The sequence below is a fragment of the Phodopus roborovskii genome, unplaced genomic scaffold (assembly GCF_943737965.1).
Source record: "Phodopus roborovskii unplaced genomic scaffold, PHOROB, whole genome shotgun sequence".
NCBI lineage: Eukaryota > Metazoa > Chordata > Mammalia > Rodentia > Cricetidae > Phodopus > Phodopus roborovskii.
The window spans coordinates 17,199,944-17,216,698 of record NW_026126418.1 but is presented as its reverse complement, the minus strand read 5'-3'; the positions used below and the strand labels follow the sequence as shown (position 1 = coordinate 17,216,698).

At 36.4% G+C, this 16,755-nt stretch overlaps 2 protein-coding genes across 2 annotated transcripts; one reads left to right on the top strand and one right to left on the bottom strand.

Moving 5' to 3' along the window:
- Nucleotides 1–5,746: 5,746 nt before the first annotated feature.
- On the top strand, nucleotides 5,747–6,679 carry LOC127222289 (olfactory receptor 4C45). The gene has a single exon (XM_051184299.1). The coding sequence runs from the start codon at nucleotides 5,750–5,752 to the stop codon at nucleotides 6,677–6,679; it is 930 nt and encodes a 309-aa protein (XP_051040256.1). The 5' UTR covers nucleotides 5,747–5,749.
- A 7,531-nt stretch (nucleotides 6,680–14,210) lies between these two features.
- Nucleotides 14,211–15,139, bottom strand: LOC127222290 (olfactory receptor 4C3-like). The gene is given in 2 exon segments (XM_051184300.1): nucleotides 14,211–14,353; nucleotides 14,356–15,139. Coding segments are annotated over 2 exon segments (924 nt in total). The 5' UTR covers nucleotides 15,137–15,139.
- Between the last annotated feature and the right edge of the window lie 1,616 nt (nucleotides 15,140–16,755).

Genomic DNA, 16,755 nt, shown 5'->3' with positions numbered 1-16,755 from the left:
AAACACACCTCAACTTCAAAGACACCTCAATGTGAAGAGATGGGGAAAGATTTTCCAATCAAGTGGACTTGAGAAACAAGCTGGTGTAGCTATCCTAATATCTAACAAATTAGGCTTCAAATTAAAATTAATCAAAAGAAATGAAGAACAGGAAAAATTCATCAAGTGAAGTCTCAGTTCTGAGCATCTATGTCCCAAATACAAGGGCACCTACATTTGTAAAAGAAACATTATTAAGCTTACATAACACATAAAACCCCACACACTAATAGTGGGAGATTTCAATACCTGACTCTCATTACTGGACAGGACTATCAGGCAGAAACTTAACAAGAAATAAAGGAACTAACAGAAGTTATGCCTCAATTGAGTTTCATAGACATCTATAGAACTTTCTATCCAAACACAAAAGAATATGCCTTCTTCTCAGCACTTCATAAAACCTTTTCTAAAATCGACCATGTACTTGGCAACAAAACAAACCTTAACAGATACAAAAAAAAATTGGAATAAACCCTGTATCTTATCTGATCACCATTGTTTAAAGTTAGAATTCAACAATAACACAAATTGCAAAAACCCTACAAACTCGTGGAAATTGAACAATGCTCAATTGTATCATTCCTGGATCAAGGAAGAAATAAAGAAATTAAAGACAAACTAGAATTCAATTAAAATGAATGCACAACATACCCAAACTTATGGATTATAGTCGAGTAGTCGAGTGTCAGCCCAACCAGTGTTATATCAATCTGCAAGTACCATTTTACCCTGTATTCTTTTCCAGACCCATTTCTATTGGTGGATTTATATTTCACTTTCTTTTTTTTTTTTTTTTTTTGCTATAAAATAACCCATCACATCAGCTATATGTTATTGAACCATTCCCCTACTTAACTATTTATCACCAAAAGAAATGTTTTATTACAAAAACAAATTATGTGGTAAATATACTTGTACATATTTCCATGGCACTTTCATGCCATGGAAATTTCCTAAAAATCTTTAAGGAAACCAAATGTATAAATCTTATTTTTTTAATACACGGACACCATCAAACGACTTCTTTTAGTGGGTATGTTGCTAACAGTGTGAGAGATGGCTGCCAGTTCTCATCTTTAATAACACTTATAATGTCAAAGTCAAATGTCTTGAACTGAAGTTGCACATCTTATGATAATATGCATCTATGAACTATAAGGTCTTCATCCATTCATCTGCTCATATGTTGGTTGATTAACTTTGTTTTTGTCTTTATAGAAGTGCTCTTTGTATTCCATTTTTAAGCTACGGAATAGACAGCAAATATCTTCTCTTAAGCAGTAAGTGACTTTTAACCTGTCTGTGACATCTTATCACTCAAAAGTAGATAATAATTTTGTTGTTGTTTTTAATTTAATTAGCATACACAGTATGAGTTTAGTCCATGGTATTTTAAACAGTTTGTTCTTGGTGATTCTCCCCCTCATCCTCCTAAAACACGACCCTCCTTCACACCCCTCCACTCCTCATACAATGCTTTCTGCTTTCAAGTCACCTTTACCATATTGCTCTCCCCAACCTTGTTAGCACCTCTTTTTCCCTCTTGTGACCTCCTGTCCAGTTTCACAAACTATAACCATACTTGTCTCTTATACATACATACATACATACATACATACATACATACAAGCATAAACTAAGATCTACATTTGAAGAAAACAATTTATGTCTTTTTGAGTCTGGATTATCTTGCTTAAAATGAAAACATTTTAGAAAGGCAATACTACTTCTAAAAGTATTTGCAGAATTGATCTATGTCATGATCTACTTGTGAGATTGCCTTTCATGGGAGACCCTTTATTACTGTCAGTCTCAAAAATTCTGGAATGTACTCCAATACAAATTTACCTAAAAATCAGTTCAATAAATGAAATAGGACATACACAAAGGGGTTTGTTCATGAAGCATGAGGATAGAATATTTGTGTGTTATCCATCAAAAAAGCCACGATTTCAATCCATAGCACCCCCACCCCCACACACACAAAGGATATATGTAAAGAATAGATACTGTGTTACTTCAATATACATTGTACCTAGTGTGGACTGCTTCATATAGACAGAAACAAAATGAAAAATAAATGTATAAAAAACAAGAAAGTTTTCTAGAAATTGATGGTCAAGATGGCTAACAGTAATATATGTGCTTCCTGTCACTTAACTTTGCAATTTAATTGGTTAAAATAGCATCCTGTGGATTATCTATATATGCATATTTAGAAATATATATGTGTGTATATATATACATATACATGTATATATATAACCATATGTATAAATGATTTTAGAAAATAAAAAGTAAGAGGGACCCATGAGTGATGTTGGTGTCAAACAAAGGCACAAAAACAAACAAATAGACAAAAAAGAATGGCTACCAGCCATGGAACCAAATGCTTTGCTTTGTGAACCCCGGAATTCAGGAGTATCTGTTCATTTTATTTAAAATCAAAAGTTGATAACAAAAACAGAGGGTTCCACTGGTAGTTGCAATCAGTTCTTTATCTGCTCAGAAGCGAGAGAAGACAGCAGATTCCCACTTGTAGACTGTTTCTGTGCTTCTGTTCCCTAACTGATGTATTTTTATGCAAGCATTATGCCCTGTGACTGTCTCAATGGCTACTGATCTAGAGCGTAGAATCTAACCCCAAGTTTCAGCATCCTCTGCCAGTGTAGCACAGAGCAAGAGATGCATGCTCTTTGGTTTAACAAGAGAATGTGGCAGCTCTATGACTTTTCATAATTTCTACACAATCTTTGATGCTGGGAATCCTGCCATTTCATCTCCTTAGTCATTCACTGGTAAAATAAATCACAACCTACAATAGTAATTAAGTACATAATCTTGAATACTGACATTTCCATTCCTAGTCCAGTTCCACAAAGTCACAATCAGCAAACAAGCCCTAGACGGAGGCTTTCAAAGTCTTGCAACTCATCTTAATCTAAACTACAACCTAAATTCCTACTTAATGCCAGCTGCATTTCTAAAACTAGCCACTGCTAATGACCTTTGTGGGTACCAAAGGGGAGTAACCAAAAGATCTTGACAGCTGCCTTGGCAAAGACTTCAGCAGAAACTATTTACCAATCATCTGGGTGTTTGAGAGGCCAACGCATGACCAGATTCTGCAGATTGTGGAAATCTATTTAAATCAATGGCTCTCAATCTTCCTAATGCAGCAGCCCTTTAATAGAGTTTTTTTCCTTGCTATTTCATAACTATAATTGCGTTACTGTTATGAATTGTAACTGTTTTTTTGATGGTCTTAGGTGACTTGCTTAAAGGAGTCCCAACTCACAGGTTGAAAACTGCTGATTTAAAGGTTTCTTTAGGATCAAGGAAGAATCAAAAAGATGAAGAATGGTCAGTGAGCCAGTGACAGAAGCAAGCATATATCAACAAATGAAAATTTGTTTAGGAGATGCTGCTATTGAAGTTGGTGAGTGTCAAAGGAGACAGCAATAAAGGAGGATTTGACTTAAGAATTAAAGGAATTCTCTTTGCACTGTATTCATGGACTCTTAGGAAGCAAAGTCCAAGCCAAAAATTTAAAGAAAATCAAGTTGTTTATTCACTTATTTATTTTATAATTGAATACAGTGGTATTTTCTCATTTTAGTAATGTTTTCCTTTACATTGAATTTAATAAGAAAACAGAGACAGGTCATAAGAATAAGGTCCTACCAAAATGTCCCAAGGAGTTGTTCCATAGCTTATATTTGAATAATCTTGGCTCACAATGGGAACCAAATGGACAATAATATCTAAATTGGAGGGTGTCTAGAAAAATAGTAATTCCCGTGTCAGATTATAGAGTCCACTGAATACCATTCTGTATGTACCCATGGGAAACAAATAAGGGTGTAGTCAATCGACAAACAGGACTCCATAAATGACTAGACCCAGGTCACTGTAAACTGTATCTTTGCGTCTAAATTTTTAAGCAGATTAACTTGATTTAGGCAAGTTATTCTTGCTGAAGAGAACTTGTAGCTATATAATATTTAATATTTAGTAATATTTACTATTTTCTATGATAACATTAAGTCATCCATAGAAAACACTTTCTGTAATTCATCCAAATCAGGTGGTAGTGGGAAGGAAGGCATTTCTAAAACATCTTACAAGTACATTGTGAACAGCTCTGTTTGTAACCACTTGAGGTCCCCCCTCCATTGTGATTTCCACACAGTCACTTTGAAGTTAGGATTTGTGAATCAATTAAACCCATTGAGAATTATTAGTCACAAAGCCCCCATCTATAGGTGCCATGAACAGAATGGGGATACTCAGAGACTTAGCCATCCTGAAAACCAAATGTGGTTTTCTTCACTTTTATTGGGGATTCTGAGCTTGGTAGCCAAAACTGTTGCAAAAAATTATATGGCATTTTTTTAACAGATAATGAGGAAAAAGAAAAAAGGAGCAGAGAAAGGTTAACATCCCAACATTGACAGCTCTTGAAAAGCCAAATATAAGTCATGTAGAAGAACACACTGCTGTATATCCTCAAAACCTCTAGCACTTGGCAATGAAAACTACAAATTCATTTATTTTCACTGGTTATTCCAAAAAGGAAAATCTTACATATTAACTAAACCTTTCATTTATGTCTTGTCAATAATAAGTTTAGAGTGACCTTAGTCTCGGTTATTTCATTTGTAAATGTGAATGCAGAAGATTGTTTGGCCCAAAAGAAGCATGTTACTAGACATGATGGAAGTTTAACTTTATAAATACTGAGGGGCCCTAAGGAGGGTTTGTGCCACTTACATATATGTATTCATTCAAACATACAGATGAAAGGAACGTGAAAGAGTGGGTGTGAATTGGACATGAAATGTGGAACTAGGAAATTAATTGTGTTAAAAGAGCTGTAATAAGATGGATCGTTGACATTCAGAAAGGAAAGATTTCAATCTACAGCCCCTGCCGTTAGGTACATGGCACTCATGTGACAGAGAGGAACAATAAGCCACAGAGTGCAGGTGCTTTCAAGTTAGCAAGATTTGTTTCTTTAGAATGGTGTCCACAGTTCACTTTCATAGAATACGCTATTAGTGAATTGACATTAGTAGACAAACATAAATTCAAAATAATTGATATTTATATTTACCCTCTAAAAAACACAATGAAATAAGCCATGTCAAGTACTGGTTAGAATTTGGGACTCACCTGCATCATCAATTATAATGACAGCTTGGTATCTTTTTTTATTTAAAATAGATTATTTCTCATGAAATACATCCCAACCAGTTTTCCCTTCCTCCACTCCTCCTAGCTCCCCACATCTTCTCTCTTTCCCAGATCACTTCCCCTCATTTTCCCCTTCAGAAAAAGAGCATGCCTCCAAGAGACAACAGCCAAATAGGAAGAAACAAAATACAATAAGACGATGTAAAAGCCCTTATATTGAGATTGGACAAGGCAACCCAACAGGAGAAAAATGGTTCTTGTAGAATATTTAAAGTCCTGTCACTATTCTATGCAAATTCATTGGGAGGGATCCAACCTATTCAACCCAGTCTTTGCAGCTGCATGGGATGTGATATCCAGAGAGGTGAACAGAAGTTTTGCTACATAAACCTGAGGGACCAGAGGTAATGAGATGATGGAATATTTCAGTGTTACTTTTTTAAATACTATCACTGAGACACCCTATGGTTTCTTTTCAGATGACCATATGCTCACAGCCTGAACTAAACTGATGGAAAGAATGAGTAATGTCACAGAATTCATCCTCCTGGGCTTGACTCAAGACCCAGAGCTGCAGAAACTCTTATTTATTGTGTGCTTAGTAATCTATTTAATCACACTGACAGGTAACATGCTCATCTCAGTCACCATCTTCATCAGCCCAGCCCTGGCTACTCCCATGTACTTTTTTCTGTCCTATTTGTCCATCATAGATGGTTTGTACTCTTCTTCCATAGCACCCAAAATGATCTATGACTTAATGTCTAAGGAGAGCAGCATATCCTTCAATGGCTGCATGATTCAACTTTTTGCTGAGCATTTTTTTGCTGCTGATGAAATAATTTTACTGATTGCCATGGCCTATGACCGTTATGTAGCTATCTGCAAGCCCTTGCACTACATGACCATCATGAGCCGACCTGTGTGTGTATTCTTGGTGGGGGCTGCTGTAGTCCTAGGATTCATCCATGGAGGAATACAGACTTTATTTATGGCCCAGTTACCATTCTGTGGTCCCAATACTATCAACCATTTTATGTGTGATTTAATACCACTCCTGGAATTGGCCTGCACTGACACTCACACTCTAGGACCACTGATTGCTCTCAACAGTGGGTCACTGTGTTTACTCACTTTCTCTATGCTGGTTATTTCCTACATAGTCATCCTTCACTCCCTAAGGAATCACAGTTCAGAAGGGCGTCGCAAAGCCCTGTCTACCTGTGCCTCTCATGTCACTGTTGTTGTCTTATTCTTTGTACCTTGTTCATACCTGTACCTAAGGCCCATGACCTCCTTACCTGCTGACAAAGCTGTGACAGTGTTTTGCACTCTGGTGACACCTATGTTGAACCCTTTAATTTATACCCTCAGAAATGAGGAGGTCAAAAGGGTTATGAAGAAGCTCTGGGGTCAAATGTGGAAAGCTGTTGATACATAAACCTGTTGATTTGTGTTTTTAAAATGTCTAGAGCTGTTTCTTGGACATTTATTCTCCTTAAATTAATAAAATTTAAGGCAGTTAATTTTCTTCTGCTTCCAAGTGTAATTGGCATAATCACTATATTTATTGATGGTGTAGTCTCATAATACAATAGACAAAGTCTGTATTCAAATCAGGGTAGTAAGTTTTCCAACCCCATTGAAACTTGTGTTAAGATTCTTTAAATCCTTTGTTCTTCTTCATAAAATATGTAACAAATAGTTGTGAACATGGTCACCCACTCTACTTTCACATATGAGTAGGAATATGCAATGTTTGCCTTGTGTTTGCCTACTTGGATAGAACAGAGGTCTGGGCCCACTCTCCGGTAAGATGAGACCACGTGGAAATACTTAGATTAATAGAAATGGGTTAATAATTAAGACAGAGCTAGCCAATAAGAAACTAGTACTTGGACAACAGCATTATATCAAATACAGAGTCTCGGTGTGTTATTTGGGGCTGGCGTGCTGGTGGGACAAGACCGGCGGGGAAAACCTACTCATAACATTATGGCACCACAACGTGGACCAAAGAACTTCCACGTAAAACTTAAGAAAAGCTTAAAATGGATTTTAGAAACAAAAGAACAGAGACAAGCAAGACTTCTTGGTAGCAGCATTTTTCTCGGTTAGACTGTTTTGCTAGATTCAAGCAGAGATTTGTGTGGCTCCTTTAAGGGAGGTTTCCTGACTCAGCATAAGTGGCAAAAAAAAAAAAACCTTTTAAAAACTCTGCTAACAATTCATTGGTGTGTGCGAGAGCTGGCAATGGCAGTGACCACATTTCCAAGCCGGCAGCATGCTGCTGGATGGCAGCGCAGAGCAAGGCAGTGAACATAGCTCTCAGTGCTGGCAGTAAAGGTACCCACCACCATCTTGGATAGACCATGGCTGAAACAACTATGACTTTCATGTTAGCAATGTTGTTGTTTAGCAGATAAAAGACTCGTGGCCAGAAAAAGATAAAGATTTACAGTATAGAAAGACTCACATTAAGAAAAACCTCTAAAGGTTTGCAGTGTATTTTAAGATATACGTAGGCTTGGGAGAGAAAAAGAAAAAGGAATAAAATGGTTTTAAAAAGACAGAGAGGATCTGGGTGTGGTGGCACACGCCTTTAATCCCAGCACTTGGGAGACAGAGGCAAGCAGATCTTGGTGATTTCAAAGTAAACCTGGTATGCAGAGTAAATTCCAGGACAGATAAGAGTTACACAGAGAAGCTCTATCTCAAAAAATGAAAAAATAAAGGTAAAAGAAACAAAGTAATAATAAAAAAAAAAAAAAGCCACGTAAAGATGGAGAGAATCTAGACATTGTCTTTATATCGTTTGACTGTAGAGGAAATAACAACTGTTAAAACAAATGCTGCTGGATCAATCCAATTTATATATTTTAAAAATTCTTTGACTTTAAAATTTAAGTCTAAGGACAAGTTACCGGGGAAAAGGATTTCTATTTTTATTCCACAGAAAATGAAAAGCTGTGGATTCCTTCCAAACTAACATGGTTTGATCAAGCCAGACCCCCTGAAACAGAGTTCCTGGTGATCCAACATTCAAACCAGCTTGAACAAGACAGACTTGCAGACTACAGCCAGGATTTCGGCATCTTCTTAGTATGCCCAATGACAGCTCCCCCTACCAGCAGGAAGTAGTTTGGAAAGAATGATGCCCAAATTCCCAAATATTGTATATAAATGTTTGTTTTCATTTATATGGGGTTAGTTATAAATGGTTAATGAGCACAACCAATATCTATAAAGGTAAAAAGAAGACTATGGTATAGATATGAATACTATCTATTGTTTTGGAATGGATTTTCATTTATTGATACAAACTTAAGGTCAATTTTGTGATATGTGTAGTTCTCCTCTTGTTTGGGTATTGTGTTTATATAGCTCATTTAGAAATGCAATGTATAATTTAGTACAGAATAGATAGTTACCTATGATAGTCAAAACTTAGAGTTAAGTTAGTTTTCAAGATGTATTTGAGATGGATAGGAATTCTTCAAACCTTTCCAAGACCTACAGAATATGGCATTTAAAATGGTTTAGGGTTTTTCTTGACAGACATAACTGCTCCTGACAACACCACCTATGTCAGAAAGGAAGATGGCCTATGCTTATTGCCACAAATGCTAGGATTCCATGCATCTTATTATTGAATAATATTCCAATGTGATTACAAACTATATCTCTTAATCCATTTTTCAATTGAGGATATGTCAACTTATATTAGAAGTATATATAAGTGGACTGGATTTGCATGTTAAGACAAGTAGGAACAGTCTTAAATCTAGGTATTTCTACAATGCTCAATTTGTTCAAGATAAGAAAAATAAGTAAATACAATCTATATTCAACTTGAACTATATTCATGACTTACCAAAGCAGCCATAAAATACAATTTTTACTATTTTTGTTAGTTAAAAACCTATGAGGGTAAAGTGTCAAGGGTTCAAACAATTATTTTATTTAATATGAGCATGTTCAATATTTTTATCATATTCACTATACATTCCCCCACCTTGTAATGCCCCAAAAATAGGACTCCAAATATTTTTTCTATTTTCTCAAGTTTACAAGGGTTACAAATGTTCTAATAAAGCAACAGAAAACTTTTACTCAATTGCATGGAGACTGCATTTTCAGAGAATGGACACAAGCCCATGTCTTACAGTTGTCCTAAATGTCTGAACAGTCTTTGAAATTTACTTTTAATTTATTATTCATTTATTTTTATTCATTTGTCATTTCTATTTTTTTATTTTTATGTCTGTAGGTGTTTTTTTGCACATGTATGACTGGTTGGTGTGTGTGTATGTGTGTGTGTGTGTGTGTGTGAGAGAGAGAGAGAGAGAGAGAGAGAGAGAGAGAGAGAGAGAGAGAGAGAGCCTAGTACTTTCAAAGGCCAGGAGATGACATCAAATGCCATGAAACTGGAGTTATAGATGGTTTTGAGTCACCATGTGGGTGCTGGGAATTGAACCCAGGTCCTCTGGAAAAGCAGCCTATATTCTTAGCCACTGAGCCATCTCTCCAGCCTGAAGTTTATGTTTTTAATCTCTTGAGCTTCAATTTTCAACACATTTTATAGGCAGGTTTGCTTTCACATAAGGTGAGACTAAAAATGCAGAGCCTGTGAAGAATAGGGGTGGGGAAGGAGGGGAAGCAGGAATCTGTCAGTAATTCACTTCTTCTGCAAGTGTGATCATTCTCAAGTGAAAGCACAGATCTTTGAAAGCGGTTGTTTCTTCCCTACCTATACCATTTTCTATATAAATGGAGCTGCTATGGCTGAACCAGGGCTGCTTTCCTCCACTAAACAACAGAAGAAAAAGAAAAAACAAAGCAAAACAAAACAAAAAACTTTAACAAAAGTGAGTACTCACTCAAATAATCATCAAAGCTCTACTTGTGGGACAAGGATTCAACAGGTGGGAAAAATACTGTTTTAAGTAGTTTTTCCAGGCTGTTAGAATGTTGTGCATAGAAGTTTCTCTTTTCATTCCTTGCTATATTTTTCACAAAACTTAAACTGAGATTTTACTTTCCTTTCAAGTCTTTAGTTTTTCATTTTTCTGTCTAATATGAACCAAGCTCCAATTACCAGCAGCGACTATTCCTCTCATATCTTCTCCCCTATTATTAGGCATAGTGTTGGAATAAGTGCTCACTTTTGGGCAAAAAAAAAAGGCATCAGAAAGGTTTATTCTCCTAGGATACTTAGTTCAGCTGAATAATGAATAATTATCTCCAAAGTGTTATTACACCTTCTCAGGCCAGCAGATGCTTAACAAACTTTTGGGTTGTATATGATGTTACATTAAAGAAGCACTAACTGAAAAGCAGAGAGAAAAAATAAAAATGGTTGAAGAATAAAGAAGTCATGGAGGTGATGTATGGAGAGATCAGTGAAAAGGCTGACTTCAGACGGGATAAGTCATGAGTGGAGGTGTTCTTCAATATGTGTGGAGACAAAGGAAATGTTTGGCACTGGAAGCAGACTTGTGACAGCAGACTTGATTTTTTAATATTCATTTTTTTTTAATTTTATGTGTGTTAGTGATTGACTGTATTCATGTGTACCATGTACATGCCTAGTACCTAAAGAGGCCAGAAGGAGCTTTGGTTCCCCCTGGAACTAGAGTCACAGGCAGCTATTAGTTGCCATGTGGGTGCTAGAAACTGAACCCAGGTCCTCTTGCAAGAGCAGTAAGTGCTTGTAACTTCTGAGCCATCTCTCCAGCACTAAAACACTTTGTTTTAAGAGACAATTGTCATTTTCTGACCATCAGCACCATTCTTATGAGTACCATGTCTGTTTAATTTTATTTTTCCACTTGTAATACTCATATGAATATGCTCACAATAAAATAAACTTCTTTTTTATTTGTCTTGAATAAAGAAAATAGTATGATGAATTTGATAGTATTTCTTCAATCCTGTTTGACATAAACCACAGGGATAAAAATGACGCTCAATGATTTCTTTTCACATTAGTATTATAGAACACACATACATATACACACAATCACACACTCTTCCTTCATTGGTTTGCCCTTTTTATTTCTTGTTTCGGGGCTTGGGGGATTTTTTATTTTTCTTCTTTTTTTCGGGGGGGGGGGTGTCTTTCAAACCAGAGTCTCTAAGATAATCCTGGCTGTCCTGGAATTTTCTCTGTAGACAAAGCTGGCTTTGAAGTTAAAAGTCTGCCTGCTTCTGCCTCCTGAGTAGTGGGACTATAGGTGTAGGCCACTGACAAGCTTGTTATTTCACTAAGATCTGGCTATGTAACCCAGGCTGCTCTCAAACTCCAGATCTTTCTATCTCTACTCCTAAGTGCTGGAATACAGTCATACACCATCACAACCAATTGTATCATTCTCCAACCTATTGTTTCACTCTACATTGCTTTCCAGGCCATTCTTTGTTGGTGGATGTAGGCCTGATTTAATTTTCTTTTAATAACTATAAAATAAGTCACCATATCTACTGTATATTATTGAAATATTCCCCCATTTGATTATTTCAGAAAGTCTTCTCTAGCCTAGATCATGAATGTATTCTCAAACATCATCTCCTGATACTCTTCCAACAGTAATTCTCAGGTTTAGTAAGTATGTTTTAATCTGGAATATATTTTTATGGTCACATGAAACAAGAATCGAGTTTTAGTTTTACCTTGCCCAAATGGTTACACATTCTCTTATAGGGCTAAATCTAAATTTCCAGTTATACACAATTTTACATGAACTTGCATAGAATGCAAAGCCCACTTATAATGTACTTATTTATAACATAAAATTAGCTATGTATAAACAGTATACATAAAATTATATAATAGAAAATCATATATAATTGATTAATATCATATATAATATATATATTTCATCTCATATAATTAGTATCAAGTTGTAAAAAAGTAACATAACAGTTATTTTGCCTTAAAACTCTTCAACTACCAGTTTATTAGACATACAAGTTGGAGGATGATGACTATTCTATAATAACTCTGCCTTTATTCATTCTGGAAGCCAAATTTTTAATATTTTTCCTGATAACAGAAAAACTACTTATTAAAACAGTAACTTATTTTCCTCTATTATAGGACTGGGTATTAGTGGGAGAATGCTTGCCTAGCATATACATCAAAAGAGAAAACACTACATGCTAAAATATACTGAACCACAGATTCTCAATCGAAGGATAAATTTATTGTAAAGTATGGAGCCTAATCACTCTTAAAGAGTGAAAATTTGGAAATCAAATAATCAAACTTTGTAAAACAGGAAAATGGTGAAATAAACATAGGCATGCCTTTAAAATTCTAGGACACAGGATCTGGAGAGATGGAGCAACAGGGATCAGAGTTTGTACTGCTCTTGCATAGGACTGACTCAGTTTCCACCACCTGTGTCAAGTAGCTCACAGCCACCTATAGTCAAAGAGATGTTCAACACCTTTAGCCTCTGTGGGCAGTTGCACTCACATGCACTTGTGTGCATACACACATAATTCAAATGTAAAAAATTAAATCTTTCCCAGTAAAATTTTCTAGAACACAATAATCCAAAACAAAACAAAAGTTCTTAGTTTGTGATATGGACTGGTGGGAGAAGAATAGGAAAAAGAGGGAGACAAGAAAGGGTAGGATGAGAGTCATCAGAATATATTATATAGATGTAAGAAACTGGCAAAGAACCTAACCTAATCAATACAAATAAGTAAACAAACAAATGGAAATGCCACTCTCTATTTCTCACCAAAGAAAAATGATTCTGCTATAAAAGCAGGATAAATTTCAAACTAGTGAAGGTAAGACAGCAATCTATTTGTGAGGGGTACTGAGGGAGATATAGTATCAAACATGTTAATAGTTTCCTATGTGGAGGAAACTCTTAAAACCACAATTTAGATTATCTAGTTTAATTGTCAAAGCACTACCTTGACAATGATATCAAATATGTTAGGAGTTTCCTAAGCATTAAAACCTTTATCTAGATCACCTAGTAAAGTAACACTTTGAAACCTAGTCTTCATAGTTCCCGAAGTTTATTGAGCTACCCAGTTAGTACCTATAAAAAGCAAAGAATCCCACCATTCACTGCAACACAAGTAGACAATAAAGAGATAATGCTAAATGCAGTAAGCTAGATACATCTAGGTAAGTAGGACATGATCTCAAGTGCAAAACCTAAAATATCCTTACCCTTACTCTAAAGATAGGTATCAAGGGCTTATAGGATTTTTTGTTGATTATTTAAGATTATGACAACAATAAGCATAGGAACTAAGACAGAGACTGTGGTCTGTCTCCAGAGCCCAGCTCTTGGCCTGTGTGAACTAGTGTCACAAAGGACAATGATGCATGCAATCTTCTATGCACACAAGACTGTGTTACTAAGCATGTTATATGTTACTAATCATGAAGGATTTTCTGATGGGTCTTTCCTCACTTTTTCTATAGCTCAATTAATTATCATACAGAACCAACTTGTCTTGTCATTTAAAGACAATGATAATGCTTTCCTATGTTTGGAAATTGCATTAAAAGCTTTGTCTAGATCATCTATTGAAATAACACTTTGAAACATGGTCTTCATATATTTCCCCAGTTTATTGAGATATATAATAAACATCTTTAAAAAGTAGAGAAACCTGTCGTAACAGGTTATAATTTATCAAAAATAACTGACTGAGTTTTGAAACTAGATAACTTGCTAAGTCAATTGGCAACATCAGGCATAATGGTTTTCTTATTCCTAAACCAGTAGTAATGGTAATTCAGGCCATATGTATCTTGTACATATAGTCTATAATAAAGCTGTGCAATTTAAATGAAAAGACTGTAAGACATACAAGCCTTTGAAAATGGGAGGATGGATTAACTGGAATAAGATGACATTTGGTAATAAAAAAATGGCAAACTTCAGTTGTTTCACCTAGAGGACTAGAGTCACTGCTATTACCTTCTTTACCACTCAGGTATTTACAATTTCTGAGCTTATCATGAGTTTTCTCATGGCATTTTTCACCTCTTCATTTCTCAGAGTATAAATGAGTGGATTCAACATAGGTGTCAGAATGCCATAAAATACTGCCATGCTTTTGTCTATAGGTAAATAGTTGATGGTCGCATATAACTAAATATACAGGGCACAAAGAACAAAGTAACAACGGTAAAGTGAGCCCCACAAGTAGACAAAGCTTTCCGTCTCCCCTCTGCACTGTGGGACCTCAAGGAGCGCAAGATGACAACGTAGGAGGCAGCCAGCATGAGAAAGTTGAGCAGGCAGATCACACCACTGTTGGCCACCACCAGCAGGCCAATGACATAGGTGTTGGTGCAGGCCAGCTCCAGTAAAGGGTACAAGTCACACACAAAGTGATTGATTACATTGGGTCCACAGAAGGGCAACTGAAGGACCAGAAAGAGCTGAACCGATGAGTGCAGGAAGCCACCCAACCAAGCCACTGCCACCAGCACGACACAGAGGGGCCTGGCCATGGTGGTGGTGTAGTGCAGGGGCTTGCAGATGGCTACATAGCGATCATAGGCCATCACTGTGAGCAGAATGATCTCAACACCACCCAAGAAATGAGCCCCAAAGAGTTGAGCCAAGCATCCCTCATAAGAAAGAGTTGTTCCTTCACACAAGGAATCAGCAATGAGTTTAGGGGCCAAAGAAGAAGAGTAGCAGGTGTCAATAAAGGATAGATTGGAAAGGAAAAAATACATGGGGGAAGCCAGGCTGGAGCTAAAGGTGATAGTGACCACAATGAGCATGTTGCCACAAACTGTGACTGTGTAGATAATCAAGAAGACCACAAACAGAGTTCTCTGGACCTCTGGCCTCTGGGAGAGTCCCAGCATAAAAAACTCTGTAATATTGTGTGATAGTTCCATAGACTCCAGGGGTACTGAGTGTGCAGGTACAGTGTTGCCTATAAAGTGAACAGAAACATATGTAAGAGGATTAACTCCAGGGGTTAGGAATGTTTCGTTTGCATATTCCACTCACCTCTCAACATGCTTCTTTGCAAAAGTCTCATACTAATAGAGTCTGTTATCCATTACATGGTAGCATATGTCCTTTGCTTCACTGGGCACTAGTTATTAGCTGCAAATAATAATTCATTATCTCAGCCTCTTTGGTTACAGTTATGACTGAACCTTTAAAAGCCAATGATTTTATAATGCTCACTGAGATGTACCTCTGACAATTTTCATGGTCAGTATGATGGTATTTGAAGAAATAGTTAGGCTCTCTGACAACATCTGCTTGTCTAGTCCACCCCTTTCAAATGAAAACATTCTACTTAGACTATACAAAGGTGTTTGCTTCCTATGTCTCAGTTTATCTGATGGTAATACTAACTGATATGGTGGGGGTGGAGAAGCAGAGTAGCAGATTGGGAGAAACCAGATATGGTTGCAGCTAGAGATTTGCATATCTTCCTATTCTTTTCTGTTCATTTATTCCCATGTTTCCCCCACCCCAGGCTGTGAACAGCATCATGTCTAGGAAACCAACCTAACTTACTATCCCTGACTCATATGTTTTACATTCTTCTGGATTTTGCTTGTCATTGCCTTACTAAGATCCACCTACTTAAGTCTGCTACTCCCTCTACTGACTACAAGTCAGACAAGGCAAAAGTAAAAATAATTTTTTATTTGTGGAAAAGATCATTGCTAACACGAAAGCATCTCTCTTCCCTGTCTATACTTTATTGCAAGAAGGTAAATATAGTTTCTGCAAGTGACAGGTCTGATGGGGACACTTTATGACAATTTTTTAGCTAAAACTCCTATACAGCTGTGGCAAATACCTGCATGACCTTAGCCCTCCCCAAGAACTTTGCAAACTGCATTACTTATTTTAGCTCATTTAGCTCTCACCTCATCCCCACAGAGAAAACTCTCACCTTGTACAAGAAGAAAAGAGACATTGCATTCAACAACTGTGGGTATGTTCATTGCATTCTATCTCCCCTATGTTTCTTTTATTCTTTTCTTTCTTTCTCTCTCTCTCTCTCTTTTTTTTTTTTTTTTTTTTTTTTTTTTTTTTTGAGAAATACAAATAGCAAATCAGTGGCAGATCTGAGACATGCCCACAGGCAGTTTTACCACAGTGTCTATTAGCTGGGTGGCTGGGCTATATATTTTGGTTACTATTTCTATATTTACATCCTGCCATTGACAATTACTTAGTGGATAATAAGCAATTTCTCAAAGCTTCAATGTTTTGTCTATAAAATAAAAGAAGAATACTTGTCATTATTATGCATCAATGTTCAAAACTGGGCTAACATTTTGGAATGAAAGAGTTCTGAAACAGCCTGATGATGCAGAAAGAACATGAAAGCAGTGCATGTTGTGTGTTTTTAAGAACATGGCAGTAATCAATATTCAATAAATAATATCTGTGACTGTCACTGTCATCAATATAATGGACAAGTCTTCCTGTGGCTTAAGGAACCAAGGCACATAGAGGACTGGCATTTCAAAGTTGTACACATGAA

What these genes read in the sequence shown, in the direction of transcription:
- LOC127222289 (XM_051184299.1), top strand. Translation starts at nt 5,750, where the DNA reads ATGGAAAGAATGAGTAATGTCACAGAATTCATCCTCCTGGGCTTGACT.